Here is a 17864-nt window from a genome sequence, read left to right as displayed (position 1 = left end):
GTATGCGGTTAGGGTTGATACTTGAACAGAGGAACTACGTTTTGTACAGTGCGTCTACAAAGCCCGTTGCCAAAGCTTTGGCAATTCCGGCGGTTTGCACACTGCCAGCTACACCATAGAGTGCTTTGGTTCCGTCCTTCACCGTTTCGGATCCAGAGGAGATCAACGTTTCAACGCTAGCGACTAGATCAGCGATTAGCTCGTCGATACTCTCGATAGTCAAGCGGGTCGCAGCTAGGTGGACAGATGCTGGATTCTGCAGCGTCGCCAGGTGCCAGCCTTTCTTGGACATGGTGTCACTAAGATCGTACACATTCACCTTCTTGGATTGGAATGCGACTACAGATCCGAGGGGGTCACCGATCACCGAAAGGGTTTCCGCCAAGACGGGGTGCGTACGCAATGCCGTCTTCAATTTTTGAGCAGAAGACACAATTGCTCTCGCAGTTTCACGATAGCCATCCTTACCCATGTAAAGCAGGGTTGCCCAGCACCCAGCCATCAACGCACCGGGTCTGGATCCCGCCAGGGTAGGCGAGGCATAAAGACCACCAGACCAGTCGACGGAAACAAAATACTGGTAATGACACAACTCCGCAGTACGGTACATAATAACCGATGATCCTTTAGGAGCAAACCCATACTTGTGGGTGTCACAAGAAATCGAAGTAACACCAGGAACGCGGAAATCGAACAGTGGAGCATCAACGCCAAGATCTCTAAGGAAAGGAACGATAAAAGAGCCTAGACAAGCATCGACATGTAACGGAAGTCTGTGCTTCAAAGCAATTTTGCTCAATCCCTCAATATCATCAATAATGCCATGAGGGAAATTAGGAGCCGAACCAGCAAGTAAAACCGTATTGGGACCAATTAATTTCTCCACTGCTTTGAGTGACACCTTGCCTGTCTTTTTGTCGACTGGGGCATGAATCAGTTTCATTCCAAAATAGTACGCGGCTTTATCAAAACCGGCATGAATGGTTACTGGTGCAATGATCTCAGGTTCAGTAACACCTCGTTCAGCTTTGGCCTTTTCTCGAGCCGCCAAGCAAGTCAAAAGCAAAGATTCAGTACCACCACTGGTACTGGTGCCACAGGAACCTTGGGGTCCGTTATACAGATCCAGAACCATAGAAACAACCTCAGCATCCATGTGTCTAACTGCAGGAAAACAATCAGGATGCAACTGATTGGCAACAGTATACTGACCGTACACTTTTGTTTGCAGCTCTAGAAGGTCATGTCCGCCATGGTAGACAGCACCTGACAGGCGGCCATTCTCCCAATCGGACCGCTTAATTGTGTCCAAAGTCTTCATAATGTGGGAAATTTCTTTGGGGTTTATGGCCTTTTCAGGAATTTCATGGTGAATTGGGAGTCCGTTTCGGTGAACAAATTTGCTATCGATTTCGTCTAGAGCTTTATCAACCTGCTTTTGTACAGCACCGCGCACTAGCGGCAACTGCATAGTGGAAGCCACGAAATCACCGGCAACTGCTCTGTATAAGCGGTGAATGGATCCACTCACACCATATGTAATGAGATAATGCTCAATTACGCGCAAATAGCGGCAAACCACACTGTTGTTAGAATCCGACAGCAATAATAGCTCGAAAGCGAGCAGCCATTGAGGGTAACTTACATGAAGCAAACGAAATCTCGGAACCTATGTTAGTGTCTGAGAACAGAAAAATCAGTAGAGAATACTTACAGTACAAGCCAGCTCGAGCTCCGCAAATACAGCAGCAATTGCTCAAACTGCTCCTTAGGTAAGGCCGCCTGTATGTTGATCATGAAGAAACAAGTGCGGCGGCGACTCGCCGTTAAAAACGAATTATACCCTTACCCCGCTCGATCGATCGTGTGGGGGACAGTGAGGGAACAGCTGGGTGTAAATGGGTGTTAAATGGGTGTTAATGACTTGAAATATTTCAGCTAAAGAAGGAGCAAGAACTGCTCTTTTCTCTTGGAGAAAGTATAGATGATCTGATATCTGAAACTAAAGAATCGAGAGAATGGCCACAATTGCTGTCGCAATGCTGGCAGAGCTGGCTCCAGCACCATTGGCCAAAGATACGGATGGAGTAGCCGCCTGTCCCTGATCAGTGCTCGCAGGTGCAGCGGTAGTGGCAACCTTAGTCTTTGCAGTTACCTCAGCGGGGAGTCGAGTGGCATACTGGGAAAGCCAAGTCTGCTCGTACCAGGGCAGATCAGAGTTCCAAGACTTGCGCTTGGTTTTGTATTTGCTGAGCCAGGTCTGCTCGTACCACGGCTTTTCCGAATTCCAGGAGTAGCTCTTATGGTCATTATCGTCGTCGTCCTTATGGTCATGGTCACGAGCTTCCAAGTTGGCGACGGTGTCAAATCCAGGCTCTGCGACAGCTGTGATCTGGCTGTCAGGGGGGACAACAACAGCGGCAGCGGCGAGAGCGAGGAGGAGTGCGGAATAAAGTGTGGGGTTCATGTTGGGGGAATTGATGTTGGAATACACTTGCCCACGGTCTTTATATACAGTTAAAAACAATCACGCGTATGCAGCCACGTGCATATAGACATGTCTGTGCATGGAGCACCCAAATCATACCAATATGTAATAATACTGGTAAGATACTATTTGTCGATCCGAAATACAGAATGGCTCTGAAACGAATGTTTTTTGCAAGACTGCGAAAATCTATCCTGCTTGGGCGTGGGTTGGCACTCGGAAACCGAGCGGCCAATTCAGTGTGGTCGCAGGCTTAGGCTTTTTCATTCTTGGCACTGGGTATTTTCGTGATCCGTAAACTTATTCTATAATATGCTCTTGAAGACTTAGTTGTCCTCGGCGATAGGGAAAAACGGTTAAAAATTGTTTTCCAAGCATAAGCTGGTTACCACAGAACAACATGTAGGCTGGTTGTCGCATGGTATACCTCTTTAAACTTGTTCCTCCTACCAAAATTATTGTGTCAAGAATTGAACAATCCCACAGTTCTATTCTTTGCCAAAGCTCTGCACAACACTCAACTTGGTGCTAAACGTTCGTGGTCTTGACGTGCAGCCAACCTGTCAACTTGCTATTATTACGTGAGTCTTGGCAATATTATCTGCTTGATTTGCATAATTCTGTTTATATATCTGAAATTAACTAGTGCATAAAGTAGATCTTCTCGTCCGTGTCGAATGCCTCTCCTACAAGGCCTTTCACAATTAACATAGATCCATCTATGGCGTCATAGAGAAGGTTTGAGACCATCATTCCTGCTAGTCGAAGTCGTCCATCATAAGTTGTGTACATTTCAGATGCAGTCTCTAGAAGAGGCTGGGCATTTTGAGATTGGTGCCTCAGCTGGGCAAAATGCTTCCAATGACGGTAATAGAGGCCTCCAGGTGTGATTGATGGCAATGCCTTCTTGGTGAGTAAAGCATTAGCAGTCATATAGAAGACAGCATAAGTAGTGGATAGCAGCTCAACATCTGAAATTCCCATTTCATCCATAAGCAGTGTCAAATCTTCACCGTATTCAACTTTATTCAACAGCAAGAGGGTAAGCGATTGCAACGATGCAATTTCTTGCTGTATTGCGATCAAAAATCTGTAACGTTTTCCTGGCCAGACACCGATAAACGCCGGTTCGAACTTCATCAAAGATGCAAGGCGAGAAGCTGCAAGAATCTGATTGGAAATGAGCTTGAATGAGTTGTGGATGGGGTCAGCCCTTCGCTTCACGTGAACTTGTGGATTATCCATTCTTTGCAGCGCAAAATTAACAATTGATGACAATGTTTCTCCAAGCTCTTGTTGATTGACGCCTAGTCCTTCTCGAATTGCACGCTTGCCAGTGGCCGGTACAGGGAACATTGTCACTATGAACGCAAGAGTCACACCGATTGAAACGGTCACAAAACGCAACCAACCAACTCGCCATCCCCTTCCTATTGCACTTCCTACCGGGGGAGCATACGTAGTAGCCCAGCTGTTGCCGATAACAAGAATGACAGTGACACAAAACACAATAGACCCCAGAGGAACTTTGTCGCTGTTGAAATGTCTGTGCATAGCAATTATAATAAAGCCAAATGCGCAAGTGACCGCTAGTCCGTATGAGTTACCATGACCATTACCTGACGAAATATACCAAATTAAGAGACCCAAAATACATCCCCAAAACGTGGCATACAGCCTAGTAATAAGGCCATAAGCACCATCTACAGCCTGCCGTGAGCAAGTCATAACGAAAATAATCGAAACCCAGATAGCATGACACTTGAATCCAAACAGAATGGTTTCTCGGTTATAGAAGATGATGAACGGAATGTTTACCGCAAAGGCTCGCTTAGTATTGAACAGTATCATGGGGCTGCAAAACCATTTAACCACCTTGTCACACTTCACTGCAAATCTGTGGAACCTTGTGTGAGGCAGCGTGGCATCAGGGTTGCGAACCTCAACCTGATGAACAGGCACAAAATCACTAACCTCAGACTGGTCAGTAACGTTAGCACCCAAACTGAATAGGGCAATACCCATAGATTTGGCTCTAGTAGTGCCAAAAGGATTTAGCCAGCGAGGTTTGGATTGTGCGTGATCTAAGTGACCGCAGTAGCGGGCAAGTCTGTGGACCCGGTTGAGAAACTCTGCGCCAACAAGGTTCATGAGTGAGTCCTGTGCCAGAATGAAAAGATAGGGCGCAGTTCCCCTCGTGGTTATGCCCTCCACCTTGGTGCGGTAGTCGGCAAAGCCTTTTAGGAGCTCGGAATGGCAGTTTTCCAGCTCTTGGACTGCATTTGCAAGTGAGTCTGCGCGTTCTTTTTGAGTTTTGGCGTAAGCTTCTCGAAAAAAAGGTAGCATAGATCGCAGCCGATAGCTGTTAGCAGCTGTTAGCCACTCGCCAACTTCTTCTAGAACGTTGTTTGCACTTACGAGAGCGCGGTGATAATGACCTATAATGAGGCTGTAAACCTTATCGAGATCTTCAAGAGTAAGATCTCCGAGACTATCCCTTTCCATCATCCGCCAATTTTCGCCACTTTGAAACTCAAATTTTCCGGTGGGCTTGTAGCGAGGGCGATCGTGAGGACGCTTTCGTTGCATATTGAATATGTCACGAAAATGCTTCTCTTTGGGTGTGCCCGGCGACAAGCTCTCCTGTGTATACTTCTCGTATACCCTCTTATTCGCTGTATCGTTCAAAATTTCCTTACGATTCTGCATATTGATCAAGAAAAAGTGTACGCTGTTGAGAGCAGCTAAAACCTCACGAACACGAGAGCGCAATTCACCAATATCACCAGCATCTAAACGTGAGTAAGAAACTTCAATTTTGAGCATAAGGCCATCCATGTCAAACTTAAAAAAGAGATTCGATAGTTTAGCACATTCTCCTGGGATATTCTTGTATGAACCCTCAAAGGTGTCATTCGATGGCAGCTCACTGTGTACCCGATTGAAGAAATCCTCTGAGAGCTTTTTGGTACTTTTGGTGACGCTTGCAAGAATGTTGACATACTTCCAGTTTGATGAGATTGGGAAAATGATATAGCAGCTCACCAATTTGATAGCATATGCCAGGTAAAGGGCAATAATAGAGGATCGATAGAGTTCCCAAAAGGAAATGTAGGGTGTGGCATTTTGTGAGGGTATCACAGGGAGAAGCATGAGAAGGTTCATAACGAATGGGATCTTGAAAAGGCGCATGTAGTACTGCTCTGCAAGGCCTGGAACCCAAATTGAAAAAGCAAGTTGGAAAATTGTAATCACTGTAATATCAAATCTCAGATAACGGCCAGTAATTACAACCTCTCTCAAACATTTAGCGTCTCCGTATTTACAGATGCCTTCAGCAGCTAGTTCAGCCATTATTCCCTGCTTTGTGGGATACCCTCGAGCTGCCCATTGAATCACATTAGCGACATATGCGCATAGTAATCCCCAAGCAGGGAATGCAGCCTCCAGGATGACATTTACCGACGCATTGGACACGGACAATCCACCTGGCGAAGACAAAAGGCCAATAAGGGGAAGAAGAAACGAAGTACTACCAATCCATCTCTCAACAGGTCTGATAACCATGAGGATTAAACCAATCCAACCACAGGCCCATGTACGGAAAACGATTTTCAACGACGCATAATCGAATCTGAAAAACTCTGGTTTGATAATTTGTTTAACAGCTTCGGCCAGGGTCTCAAATACGGCATTGAAAAAGCTGGACTCCGTATCATCTTCTCTTTCAATCTGTTCCAGATAACGTTCTAGCAACGCATTTTGGCTTGGAGTATGCGACCTACTACGGTTTAGGCGGGGCTCTCTCTCTTCCGCCTCAATCTCGTCTTCATGTTCTTCCGATAACGCATCCGAGTTCGCAGCTGAGCTATGTTGTCGGTTGCGGGTAGAGCTAGCAAGTGAATTCCTCCGGCCTGATGCATAGGACGGCGAACGTGAGCGCTCACCTGTATTTTTGCGGCCAGTGAAAATCCGCCGAAGGGGCCTAACCTCTTCAAGTTCGTCCTCATCATCTGAGGGTGGCGGTGAATCAATTGATAGCGCCTCAGGGTTCTTGCGTGGAAACTGCACAAGACCAGCATTCGACAGGGGTGAAGCGTCTGGGGTAGAGCCTGCTGGGCGGTCATTCAGCGAACTGAGAGGAGATTCATTAGAGTCGGTGCCAAACTCTTGGCCAGAGGAACCTTCTGACTTCTCGTTATCGTTCGAATCTTGCGCCATTGCGAGTTCGCCGACTCCAAATTCTCACTCCTAAAAAGGCCAGTGGTGCTGTAGATTAGTCACTCTTGTAGTACCATTGCTCCGATCTGGCATCTGCCGACCTCGAGTGTCAGCGGCGTGAGCGAATATCAAACGTGTATAAACCGGTCGGTATACTCCATAATGTGGCTTGGAATCAAGTCGTTGTATAAGAGCGTTAGTGGTTTTGATCGCTTACAAATAGTTGAAATACTAGCCTGTGCCTGTCTTTAGCGAAACGATAGCTTGGTGGATAATATCCTTGACCTGCATATGTTTGCAGACGCATCAGTCACCCAGCAAAGTGGTCCAACGTTTTTCGTCTGATTAGTCCTATTGAGCCATGTGAGAGGCTTACCAAGTACTACAGTGGGTGACCATGTGACAACAGACAGTGTGCAGTTAATTATATTGTGTTTCATAATAGAAGAGCAGCTTTCGTTCAGCCTTTTGTCCAAATCTTGTCAAACACACCCTTGGTCTTGCATTCTTATATAAGACTCTCGCGACTTTAGGGGATCCAAATTTTCCTTACTTCACCTGACCAGTAGACATTGAGCCGACAAAGAGTCCTATTTATGGAGGACTATAGCAGCTCATCGGAGGAACAAAGCGACGAAAGCTTTCAAGGAGTCCCTTCCCCAAGTAATGGGGGTCTAGGTGAGATATTTCGGACGATGATAGAAGATAATATTCCTGGGCTATACGGTGATCCGCGACGATTGATGGAACTGATCGCAAGCGCCGACTATTTATCTTCGGACGAGGAAACCGATGAGGAAGGAGTACGTGCACGTGGATTGGAGCAATTTGTGGTAAGAACCGAAAGGGACGAAAACTATGTGAGACCTGATCTCATACAAGTCGCTCTAGTACGGGCCATAACTGGCATGCGGGGGAATGATGAGCTTTTGACATCTATCAACAAGATTAACAGCATAAGTAAATTCAACCCTGGTGATGAGTTTGATGCACCCCCATGCTACAAGCTGGTGCCCAAAAAAGATTTATCAAAATGGCATCGAGTGGCTCTTGGAACGGTACAAGAGCTGTGTAATTCTGGCATGACAGCCAACTTCTCTATCAATCCGAAACCTTCAGATTTTCATGACATGTCAAGTTATTATTTTTTCAACGAGCATAACGTTCAAACTGGTGAGGTGGTCCCTCACGCAACTATTTATGCTGAATCTGACACAACTATGGGGTTCAGGGCCCTAATGTTTGAAAATATAAGTTTCCCACTGTTAGTTGTGCACTTGGCCAAGACTATTGGTCATGGATGCTATCATGTTCGCAATAATTATCCTCTTATTGTATGGAGTCCGGACGATAGGGTGCCGCGCTCTAAAAACAGTCCGGAAAAGGGAACCATGCCTGTTATCGGTATGGAAATTAACAACGACCTCTACTCGGTACAACTGGACCGGGAAGAACAAGTGGAACGCCACAAAGATGATTTTGTTGAACTCATTTCTTATCTCAAGCAACAAGGATTTATCGAAAGGGCCCGATGCAAGCTCGTGTGTCTAATGTACAAATCAATTTGGGGGCACGATGCCTATATCTATGCTACCTCTCGTGACTCGTACATTTTCTGTCCTGAGGAGGTTCGCCAAAACGTTGTTGATATTTTAGTGGCTTATGGCGGCGTATATTTGGGGAAAGCAAAAGAGCTTTATGGATTGGACTTGGTCAACTCGTTCGATAACTACTTCGTAAGTGCAGACAGTCTAGTCTCAAAGGCCTGCCTAGTTCATCCATTAGGCACAACGTTCAATTTTGGGCAGCCCCAGACACCTATTGACGAAGCCACTTATCGAGAGTTGGCTTCAACTTCCACAGAGCAAGAACAGGTCTCTGCAGAGGTCCAAAATGACTCTTTAGCAGAAGGGGTCCGCACAGTGCATTATTTGATGTCCCATTTATCGTCAACTGTGCGCCCAGATCTCGAGTTCTGTGTTGATACGGTCTACTGGAATTCCGACTCTCGGCCAAATCGTGGCAACGTACACCTGAACTTTGACGCTTTCCGAACAACCTTCATTTATTTGATGCATACCTCAGACTCCTCTATTCGATATAGTCTCCCTCCCACCGAATTCTCTGAATGGCAGGTAGACTGCTATTTGGCATATCTTCCCAAGGCCGATCCCAAGATGGATTCCTGTGCATTTGTCTTAATGCTCAACTCTGAACCACTATTTTGGAGAAGATATGATCTTGATAGAGCTGGCAAAGATAATGACCGTCTGGCCGTCCGCTTGATGGCTCTTATGCTTGAGCGAGCAGGTGTCTTCCCCCTCCTTAGCTCGATGAGCGGGAATGAAGAAATCCCCGTGCGATACATAACCGACAGGAGCATTGCATGGCTCGAGAATTTCAAGGAACTTAACCCAACGCTTCGAAATCCCACTCTCGTATGCGTGGAACCGCAGGATAACTTAGCTTTGTTTCTCCTCAGAGGTGCATTTGGCGACTCCTTCAAAGAGCAACTTCGTAAATTCTGTATGGTTTAACTTAATTGATTTATTCGCATTTAGCAATCATTTCAACATGCGGAACCCCAGCGTCTAGATACGTACACCCCTCTGCAACAAACCCTTTTTTGGCATAGAACCCTTGCAGATGTTCTTGAGCCGATAAGACAATGTCGTGTTCAGGCCATTTTTCCTTGCATATTTGTATCGAGCGATCCAAAAGCTCGCTCCCCAGGCCCCCTCTGTAATCTTTGTGCACCACCACTCGGCCAACTCGGGCGACTGCACGACCGTTTGTGGAATTCTCAACCAAACGGCTGTAGGCAACTATCCTATCCTTATCGAACGCGGCCAAATGAACGGTTCCCTCAGTGATATCCAGACCATCAATATCCAAGTAGGGGCTTTCTTGTTCCACTACAAACACATCGGCTCGAAGCGCTAAAATGTCATGCAGCGACTTGACGGTGAGATCCGAGGGGCTCCAAATCACCCAGTCAATCATTAGGTAAACGCCAGAATGTGACAAAACGGTGATAAATCGACTATATCAAAAGTTCATAATCTCAAAAGGAGTTAAAAGATAAATATAGATTAGATCTGAGCCTGAGCTAGGCCGAGAACTTTCAGCGTATTGCCGACGCCAATGCACACCGAGCGGGTCCCAACTTTGCCTACGGCAGAAATCTTGTCTTCCAGCAGCTGACTGGCCCCCTGGGCCTGCGAGTCGAAACAGATCTCTGAGCAGGTTAGTTTACCATTTGCCGAAAGGGCAAAAGCCTCATAGTCGCAGTGGTGATGGCCCGAATGTAAAGGGCTGAGTGATTCCCCTCTATTTCTGAGGCTTCTCATCATGTTCAGGGAGCCCGTGTAGTCTTGGTTGCGAAGCTCTATAGTTTCTGCTTCGTCTGAAACATCTGAGTCCGGACGCCGTCTTATACCAAGGATTGAGTTGATCTCGCTCGCCTCCCAGACCTCGATGTTTTCAAGCCAATGGCACTGCTCCATAGTCGACATCAAACCCAAGCAACGTGTCTCACGAGGATCACGCTCCACACGCAAGCAGATGTCATTACGGTGTCGATCCCGAAGCTGGTAGGTGTGGCAAACCAAAGTGTTGGGCTCGTCCGCATCAAAGTATGCCACAGAGATACTCAACACCGCAGGACAACCACAAAAGGCGCAATGGGTGGGCTGCGAATGTAGGGCTCTGATGGAGTTTGGCACATGGTTGCCGATCTGTATGTAGCGTAAGAACAAGCCTGTATTGATATCAAAGAAGCCAACGCGAACATCAGAAACTAACAAAACCAGCTCAATGTCTGGCATGGCAACAACTTCTTTGAACGACTCGTCACGAACACTGGGTTGAGTCCAGGGCACATTGTAGGGATTATTACTCACTTGGAGGTTTTTCTGGACCGATCCATTCGAGATAGGCAGTTCGGTGTTTATGCAGTGGGCATTGACGGCTAACATTGACTCGTAGATATCAAGTTGTTCAGTTTCCCATTCACCAGCAACATTACGTCGTGCTTTGAAGACTCGGTTATCACAATCGATTAAAAGCAGCAAAACGTGGGCGGATTTTGCTGAGGATACCTTGCTAACAATCTTAAGCCGGCAATCCTTCAACACATGTACAACATTGGCCTGGCCCTTAGAATACAGCTCAACAACTTTTCCTGAAGGTGTCACGAAAATCAGACTGTCTTTCAAAAAAAACATGGCCAGCGGAAGCTCTGCCAGGGACATATCATGCTGGAAGTGGAACACCATCTCTTTGACTCGCCAGTTCCATACTTCTATACAATGGCCATAAAAAAGCGCAATTAGATTGAATGCAGGATTAATGATGAGCGTTTTGACAGGCCAGACGTAACTGGGGAGGGGAAGAGTAATTGCTGACCCAGATTTGGACCAGGAATGCATATCGTTTTGGAGAGACGAGGTATCAGCAATGGTCAGCCTGCGGTCCCAAGAAATAGCGCCAACGTAGTTCCCACAAGTCTCCATGAGACAAATATCAAGCTCGTGAGTGGCCTCAACGTTGCTTATATACAGTTTTTCTCGAGCTGGCAGATAGTATTTAAGGTCAAGCGAGCCCTTGGGGACAAAGATCATATACCCAATCATGCCAATCGAGACAATAAATACTGCCAACGCAGCGATTTCAAAAAATATACTCCATGTATTGCCATATCGAAGCGAGCCAAACACCAGTTTGGTTTCCGCGACTGGCCTCATGAATCCGCGTCGAACTGAAATAATCAGTGGAGAATGAACATCCAGATATGTAAAAGATTTCAGGAACTCATTCTCTGGTGACAAAAATAGTTCAATGTACTGCGGTAGTTTAGTTGCCTTGCGAATACTGGGTTGAAACCCATTCAACAAGCTGCCCCCTTTGAAAAGCAAGTAGTAGGCAAGGACACCATGCATCAAAGCTACAAGCATGAACAGAGTTCTCCCACGCCGAAGAATGCCATCTAGAGCGAGACCACAGTAAATGACTTCTCTAACGATTTTCGAGAGAAACGGGACTCGACATTGTTTGTCGCTCTCGTTTGTAGTAGCTAGACCCATTTGAATCGAATCAAGTGCATTGTACGAGTGAGAATCCTGGTATACAAGGTCGATGTACAAAACAGGGAGAAACAGCATAAAATGCAGGATGAAGTCGAGAATCAGGGCATATCCATATACAAACACGACGGGGCACAAATATGGAGGCACTCCAAAAATGGGGAATAATCCAAGAACACAAAGTATTTGACCTGCAATCAATTGGTAACTCACAGAAGTGGAGCTTGTTCGGTTCGCAGCCATCGTTAAGCGGACAAGGGGGTTTAGGGACTCTACAGAGCCCTGAGGGAGCTTGTCCAAAAAGCGTGAGCTTGAGACGAGACTCACTGTGCCCAAGAAAATAGGTACAATCAAGAACGATTTAACAATTGAAAAACAGAACTCCTGAAAAATCATTGATGCAATTGAAACCGCCGCTGTGATTGCCATGGCGATCCGAGCGACAAGCACGCCAAAGATCAGCCGTCTGTATCTTATAGTCGGGCTTAACCAATGACGAATCCACTCTATTATCACGAGTACAAGCGAAAGTGCAGCAACAACCTGTGGTAAACTAGAGTCTGTTGGCCAAAGTCGAAAAGGCGCATCAGTCCAGTTTGGAATGGTGGCATGAGGCAACTCAGGACGGTCAAACAAAAAGTGCTGGACAGGAGGTAGTGGCCCTTTAGTGATTTCTTGGAGGTTTGCGAAGAAGCGATCTTCGTCGGCGGGGTCTGTATACAAGTATGCAAAAGACAAACATTGTGAATGTTCGCATTCAGGAAACAGGTCATCAGTCTCAGTCGAGTTCAACAGCATCGGATATTGCGTGGAGTTATTGGTCAAAGTAGCTGCGAACTCTGAGACCGGTGACAGAAAAGCCTCCATCTGTTTATCTGTGGTGCGATGGAAAACCGGTGGAATCACTGCTACCTGGCGAATATACACCACTTTGTCTGGTTCAGCTTCTTGAGTAGACTCATAGGTAAGTAGTTTGGTGGGGGGCCGCTGTCCAAAGCTTTGATAAAACCTGTAAAAGACAACCAGGACGTAGACAAGCGGCGTGAGGATGAGCAACGGCAAATGCTTGGGAATCTCAGAACAGTAATACTCTGTTAATAGGTTGAGTATTGTGGAGACTCGCCGAGCTGCCTTCGCCGCGACCCTGCAGGGCATCTTTGAGATTAAGTGAGTTCCAGTGAGTATCAAGGAATGAGCCTATGGGTGACGAACTAGTCAGCAAAAGAGGTGAACGAACGCACAGTACGGCCGTCGACGGGTCTGAACATCACAAGGGATTGTATAGCGGGGTGTGTTTTCAAGTTGTAGGGATCTCTGGGTTGTATTCTTGGCTTTGGGTCAGTTTTTCAGATATCTCGCCTAATTTCTCGCCTTGGGCACTTACTGTTGGCGATCTAAACGGTTAGGTTAGGGTTGTGTAGACCGGGGGTCGTTTTTTGATAAAGTAACTTTGGGAAACAGGGGTAAACCGGGTTTTTAAAGCGAACTGTGGGGTAGATTTGCTGGTGACTCTAAATCGATTATGTTCAAGCTCTCCGGTTACGGAGGTCCTATCTTCGCCACTTCTGCAGACAAGCGGCTCATCCAAGGGCGCGACATGCAAGGAACGGTACACCTTATGCATGCTCAAGGTGTTCAGGAGAGGACTCTGGCTAATAGCCCCCAACACCCCTCTGAAATTTGAGACAAGCGCATTTGTCATAATGGAACCCTAAAGAAGGATCTCTGGCAGCCCGTTCGAAAATTCTTTTGCTTACGAGGTAAATTATATATATTTCAAGTGAGGACATATATATATCAGCACTGTCGAATATTGCACAAATAACCCCCGTATCAAAAGGACGTTGTGTTTAGCTGGTATAAAATCAAATGGTTCGCGATACTAAGCTGTATGATATTTTAGGAGTGGCTCCTACTGCCACAGACTCGGAAATTAAGAAGGCCTACCGCAAAATGGCCCTCAAGTACCACCCTGACAAGAACTCCTCTGAGGAAGCTCACGAGAAGTTCAAGGAAGTGAGTGGTGCTTACGAGGTTCTTGCTGATGATGAGAAGCGTAGTCTTTATGATAATTATGGTATGGAAGGTCTCCAGGGACAAGGTGGTCCCGGCGGCGACGACCTATTCTCACACTTCTTTGGTGGAATGGGCGGTATGGGAGGCATGTTTGGCGGCGGCCGCCCCTCTGGACCCCGTCGTTCTCGTGATATTGTGCATGTCGTTAAAGTCACTCTTGAGGACCTCTACAAGGGCCGCACAGCCAAGATGGCTCTCAAGCGCACCATTGTTTGCCCCGATTGCAAAGGTATTGGCGGTAAAGAAGGCAAGGTCAAGAAGTGCACTGCCTGCCATGGCCAGGGTGTTAAGTTAGAGGCCCGCCAGATGGGCAACGTTATCCAGCAGTACCAGACCGTTTGCCGGGCATGTGAGGGCACCGGTGAGATCTGCGCTCCCGAAGATCGTTGCAAGAGATGCAACGGCAAGAAAAAGATCGAAGAGTCTAAGGTTCTTGAGGTTCACATTGAGAAGGGCATGGCCAACGGCCAACGCATCACATTCCAAGGTGAGGGCGACGGTGGCCCCAACATCATCCCTGGCGATGTTATTTTCGTTCTTGAGGAGCAGCCTCACGCCCGCTTCGAGCGCCGCGGCAACGATCTGTTCTACAAGCAGAAGCTGGATCTTCTTACTGCCCTCGGCGGCGGCAGCTTTGATATTGAGCAGCTCGACGGCCAGTGGATCCACGTCGCTATCGGTGAGGGTGAGATTATTTCTCCTAACCAATTCAAACTCGTCAAAGGCAAGGGTATGCCTTCGCAGCGTTTCCACAACCACGGGGATCTTATTATTGAATTCGAGATTGAGTTCCCCAAGACTGTCACTCCAGAGAACTTGCAGCTACTGGAAAAGGCTCTCCCACCCCGAGTGGCCCCGCAGACCCATCCCGATGCTGAGTTCGTGACCATGGAGGAGGTCGACGTCTCCAAGCTGCGTGAAAACCCTGAGGATGCTATGGACGAAGACGACGAAATGGGCGGTGGCCACGGTCCTGGTGTGCAGTGCGCCAGCCAGTAAACCTTTCTACATTTTGCACTAGTTATCTTTTTTCAGTAGCAATGCATTAATATTTAATTGCTAAATAAACAGAAAGTTTTTGTTTGGTTTTTCTTTTAACGGTAGTTGGCGTCAGCGTCCAAGCAGTACTGAAGCTCCTGCTCCCATTTATCACCGTTGGCGAGCAATTTTTCTTTGTTGTAGAGCAACTCCTCGTGTGTTTCAGTAGAGTATTCGACATTAGGGGTTTCCACAATAGCGTCAACAGGGCAAGACTCCTGGCAGTAGCCGCAGTAGATGCATTTGGTCATGTCGATGTCGTACTTGGTAGTGCGGCGAGATCCGTCAACGCGCTCCTCAGCCTCGATGGTGATAGCTTGGGCAGGGCAAACGGCTTCACAGAGTTTGCAAGCGATGCAGCGTTCCTCGCCCGTAGGATAGCGGCGCAAAGCGTGTTCACCACGGAATCGAGGACCAATAGGGCCCTTCTCGAAGGGATAAAGCAGAGTGTAAGGGGCGCGGAAATACTGCTCCAATACGACGTACATACCGCGGAACATCTCGGCGAGCAAGAAAAACTTTGTTGCCTTGGACAGAGACCCCTCAGCCTCGTGTTCCCATGATTTGGGGGGAGGGATGCGGAAACCCTGTGGAGGCACACCAAGGTTGCTTCCTGCGGCAAAAGTCGACTGGAAACGTGCGATGGCACCGATAGGGCGTGCGTTCGCCCGCAAAGCCGCCCGATATGTAATGGTTCGCAGCGAGGTTGCCAGACCAGACATTGTGCGAGAAAGGTTGAGTTTGTCAGAATTTGGCGGCTCGATGATTGGTTTGGCATCTGTTTATGTAATCCATGCTTCCTATGTACCACAATCCCCCTCCCTGCGATCTATCTAAACTCCCATTTACCCTCGCTTGAATTTCCAAGTGCCCTTTTACCCCTCGCTTAGGTGTTTTCCATTTCCCTACACCTTTGAAAAAGTGACTCTTCTGCGACGATCGTTCACATTCGTTCGTAGATACTCTAGAAATCTAATGTCTGTTAAGCCTGCTGAACAAGTATTCTCTCGCGAGCAATTCGACGGCATTTTGCGCCGTCGGTTTTTCTACGCTCCCTCCTTCGACCTTTACGGCGGCGTCTCTGGTCTGTATGATTACGGTCCTGCTGGCTGCTCTCTGCAGGCCAACATCATCGATCTGTGGAAAAGACATTTCATTCTCGAAGAGGATATGCTCGAGGTTGACTGCACGGCCCTGACTCCCCATGAGGTTCTCAAGACCTCTGGCCACGTTGACAAGTTCGCCGACTGGATGTGCCGTGATCTCAAAACAGGTGAGATTTTCCGTGCTGACCATTTAGTTGAGGAAGTGCTCGAGGCTCGCCTCAAGGGCGACAAGGAAGCGCGCGGTATTGCTCATGAGCCCATAGAGGAGAGCGAGGACAAGAAAAAGCGCAAGAAGAAGGTCAAGGAGATCAAGGCTATCAAGCTCGAGGACTCCGTTGTTCAGGAGTATGAAACAGTTTTGGCCAAGATCGATGGCTACTCTGGCCTTGAACTCGGTGACATTATCAAAAAGTACGAAATTGGCAACCCGGCAACTGGAGGCCCCCTCGAGCCCCCCATTGAGTTCAACCTTATGTTTGAGACCTCTATTGGCCCCTCCGGACAACTTCGTGGGTTCCTACGTCCTGAAACTGCCCAGGGTCAGTTTTTGAACTTCAACAAACTCTTGGACTGCAACAATAACAAGATGCCTTTCGCCTCTGCTTCAGTTGGCAAGTCGTTCCGTAACGAGATTTCTCCCCGTGCTGGTTTGTTGCGGGTTCGTGAGTTCTTGATGGCAGAGATCGAGCATTTCGTTGACCCCAAGGACAAGTCTCACCCCCGTTTCCATGAGGTCAAGGATATCAAGATCCGGGCCTTGCCTAAGGATGTTCAGGCCGCTGGATCCACTGATCTGACCGAGATCACTCTTGGTGACGCTGTTTCTACTGGTATGATTGATAACGAGACTCTTGGCTACTTTGTTGGCCGTATCTATTTGTTTATGTGCAAGATCGGTATGGATGAGAGCCGCATGCGTTTCCGCCAACATATGGCCAATGAGATGGCCCATTACGCGAGTGACTGCTGGGACTGCGAGCTCCAGTCGTCTTATGGCTGGGTCGAGTGTGTTGGCTGTGCTGACCGCAGCGCTTATGACCTTAGCGTTCACTCAGCTCGTACTAACCAGAAGCTGGTTGTCCGCGAGGCCCTTGAAGAGCCCATCGTTGTCAACGAGTTTGAGGTTGATATCGATAAGAAAAAGTTTGGTCCCCGCTACCGCCGCGATGCCGGCAAGGTCGAGCAATGGCTTCTGAATCGCACCCAGTGCGAACGTGAGGATTTGGCTGCAGAGCTTGCCAAGAACGGGAAGATTGTTGCGAAAATCCCGGACGTTGCCGAGCCTGTCGAAATCGAGTCTAGCCTCGTTAATATCGAGAAGCGCGAACGCAAAGAGCATGTTCGTGAGTACGTTCCTAATGTCATCGAGCCTTCCTTCGGTATTGGCCGTATTCTGTACTCCCTCCTGGAGCACTCCTTCTGGAACCGTCCTGAGGACGCCGACCGGTCCGTTCTGTCATTCGTTCCCCGCATTGCCCCTAGCAAGGTTTTGGTCGTGCCCTTGAGCTCCAACGCCCAATTCACTCCTCTGGTCACCCAGCTCACCCGCGAGCTCCGCAAGGCCCATATCAGTGCCAAGGTTGACGACTCTTCTGCATCTATCGGCAAGCGTTATGCTCGCAATGATGAGATGGGCACACCTTTCGGTATCACTATTGATTTCCAGACTGTCTCCGACGGTACTGTTACTATTCGTGAGCGTGATACAACCGAGCAAAGGCGCGGCACCATCCCCGACGTTATTGCCGCTGTGCGTGCAATGGTCTTTGAGGGTGCTACCTGGGATGAGGGAACCGCCAAGCTTGCAAAATTCGAAGGCCAGGAAGCGTAAATTCGCCTATTTAGCCATTT

At 47.8% G+C, this 17864-nt stretch overlaps 9 protein-coding genes across 9 annotated transcripts; 3 read left to right on the top strand and 6 right to left on the bottom strand.

Moving 5' to 3' along the window:
* Nucleotides 1-34: 34 nt before the first annotated feature.
* Nucleotides 35-1797, bottom strand: B9G98_01292 (Sphingosine-1-phosphate lyase; the record flags this gene model as incomplete). The annotated part of the gene is made up of 3 exons (XM_024807850.1): nt 35-1583; nt 1646-1669; nt 1715-1797. 3 exons carry the CDS (start codon nt 1795-1797, stop codon nt 35-37), a joined length of 1656 nt encoding a protein of 551 aa, XP_024663618.1.
* A 205-nt stretch (nt 1798-2002) lies between these two features.
* On the bottom strand, nt 2003-2467 carry B9G98_01291 (hypothetical protein; the record flags this gene model as incomplete). Its single annotated transcript, XM_024807849.1, has 1 exon — nt 2003-2467. One exon carries the CDS (start codon nt 2465-2467, stop codon nt 2003-2005), a length of 465 nt encoding a protein of 154 aa, XP_024663617.1.
* A 663-nt stretch (nt 2468-3130) lies between these two features.
* B9G98_01290 (Uncharacterized protein C57A7.05) lies at nt 3131-6709 on the bottom strand (the record flags this gene model as incomplete). The annotated part of the gene is made up of 1 exon (XM_024807848.1): nt 3131-6709. The coding sequence occupies one exon, from the start codon at nt 6707-6709 to the stop codon at nt 3131-3133; it is 3579 nt and encodes a 1192-aa protein (XP_024663616.1).
* A 596-nt stretch (nt 6710-7305) lies between these two features.
* B9G98_01289 (hypothetical protein) lies at nt 7306-9246 on the top strand (the record flags this gene model as incomplete). Its single annotated transcript, XM_024807847.1, has 1 exon — nt 7306-9246. One exon carries the CDS (start codon nt 7306-7308, stop codon nt 9244-9246), a length of 1941 nt encoding a protein of 646 aa, XP_024663615.1.
* Nucleotides 9247-9256: 10 nt separating this feature from the next.
* Nucleotides 9257-9712, bottom strand: B9G98_01288 (Protein ElaA; the record flags this gene model as incomplete). Its single annotated transcript, XM_024807846.1, has 1 exon — nt 9257-9712. The coding sequence occupies one exon, from the start codon at nt 9710-9712 to the stop codon at nt 9257-9259; it is 456 nt and encodes a 151-aa protein (XP_024663614.1).
* Nucleotides 9713-9801: 89 nt separating this feature from the next.
* Nucleotides 9802-12948, bottom strand: B9G98_01287 (hypothetical protein; the record flags this gene model as incomplete). Its single annotated transcript, XM_024807845.1, has 1 exon — nt 9802-12948. One exon carries the CDS (start codon nt 12946-12948, stop codon nt 9802-9804), a length of 3147 nt encoding a protein of 1048 aa, XP_024663613.1.
* Nucleotides 12949-13662: 714 nt separating this feature from the next.
* Nucleotides 13663-14868, top strand: B9G98_01286 (Mitochondrial protein import protein MAS5; the record flags this gene model as incomplete). Its single annotated transcript, XM_024807844.1, has 1 exon — nt 13663-14868. The coding sequence occupies one exon, from the start codon at nt 13663-13665 to the stop codon at nt 14866-14868; it is 1206 nt and encodes a 401-aa protein (XP_024663612.1).
* A 95-nt stretch (nt 14869-14963) lies between these two features.
* B9G98_01285 (NADH-ubiquinone oxidoreductase subunit, mitochondrial) lies at nt 14964-15629 on the bottom strand (the record flags this gene model as incomplete). Its single annotated transcript, XM_024807843.1, has 1 exon — nt 14964-15629. One exon carries the CDS (start codon nt 15627-15629, stop codon nt 14964-14966), a length of 666 nt encoding a protein of 221 aa, XP_024663611.1.
* Nucleotides 15630-15882: 253 nt separating this feature from the next.
* B9G98_01284 (Glycine--tRNA ligase 1, mitochondrial) lies at nt 15883-17844 on the top strand (the record flags this gene model as incomplete). Its single annotated transcript, XM_024807842.1, has 1 exon — nt 15883-17844. The coding sequence occupies one exon, from the start codon at nt 15883-15885 to the stop codon at nt 17842-17844; it is 1962 nt and encodes a 653-aa protein (XP_024663610.1).
* Nucleotides 17845-17864: the final 20 nt, after the last annotated feature.

This window comes from Wickerhamiella sorbophila, assembly GCF_002251995.1.
Source record: "Wickerhamiella sorbophila strain DS02 chromosome Unknown contig1, whole genome shotgun sequence".
Classification (NCBI taxonomy): domain Eukaryota; kingdom Fungi; phylum Ascomycota; class Dipodascomycetes; order Dipodascales; family Trichomonascaceae; genus Wickerhamiella; species Wickerhamiella sorbophila.
This window is presented reverse-complemented; position numbering and strand designations above follow the sequence as displayed.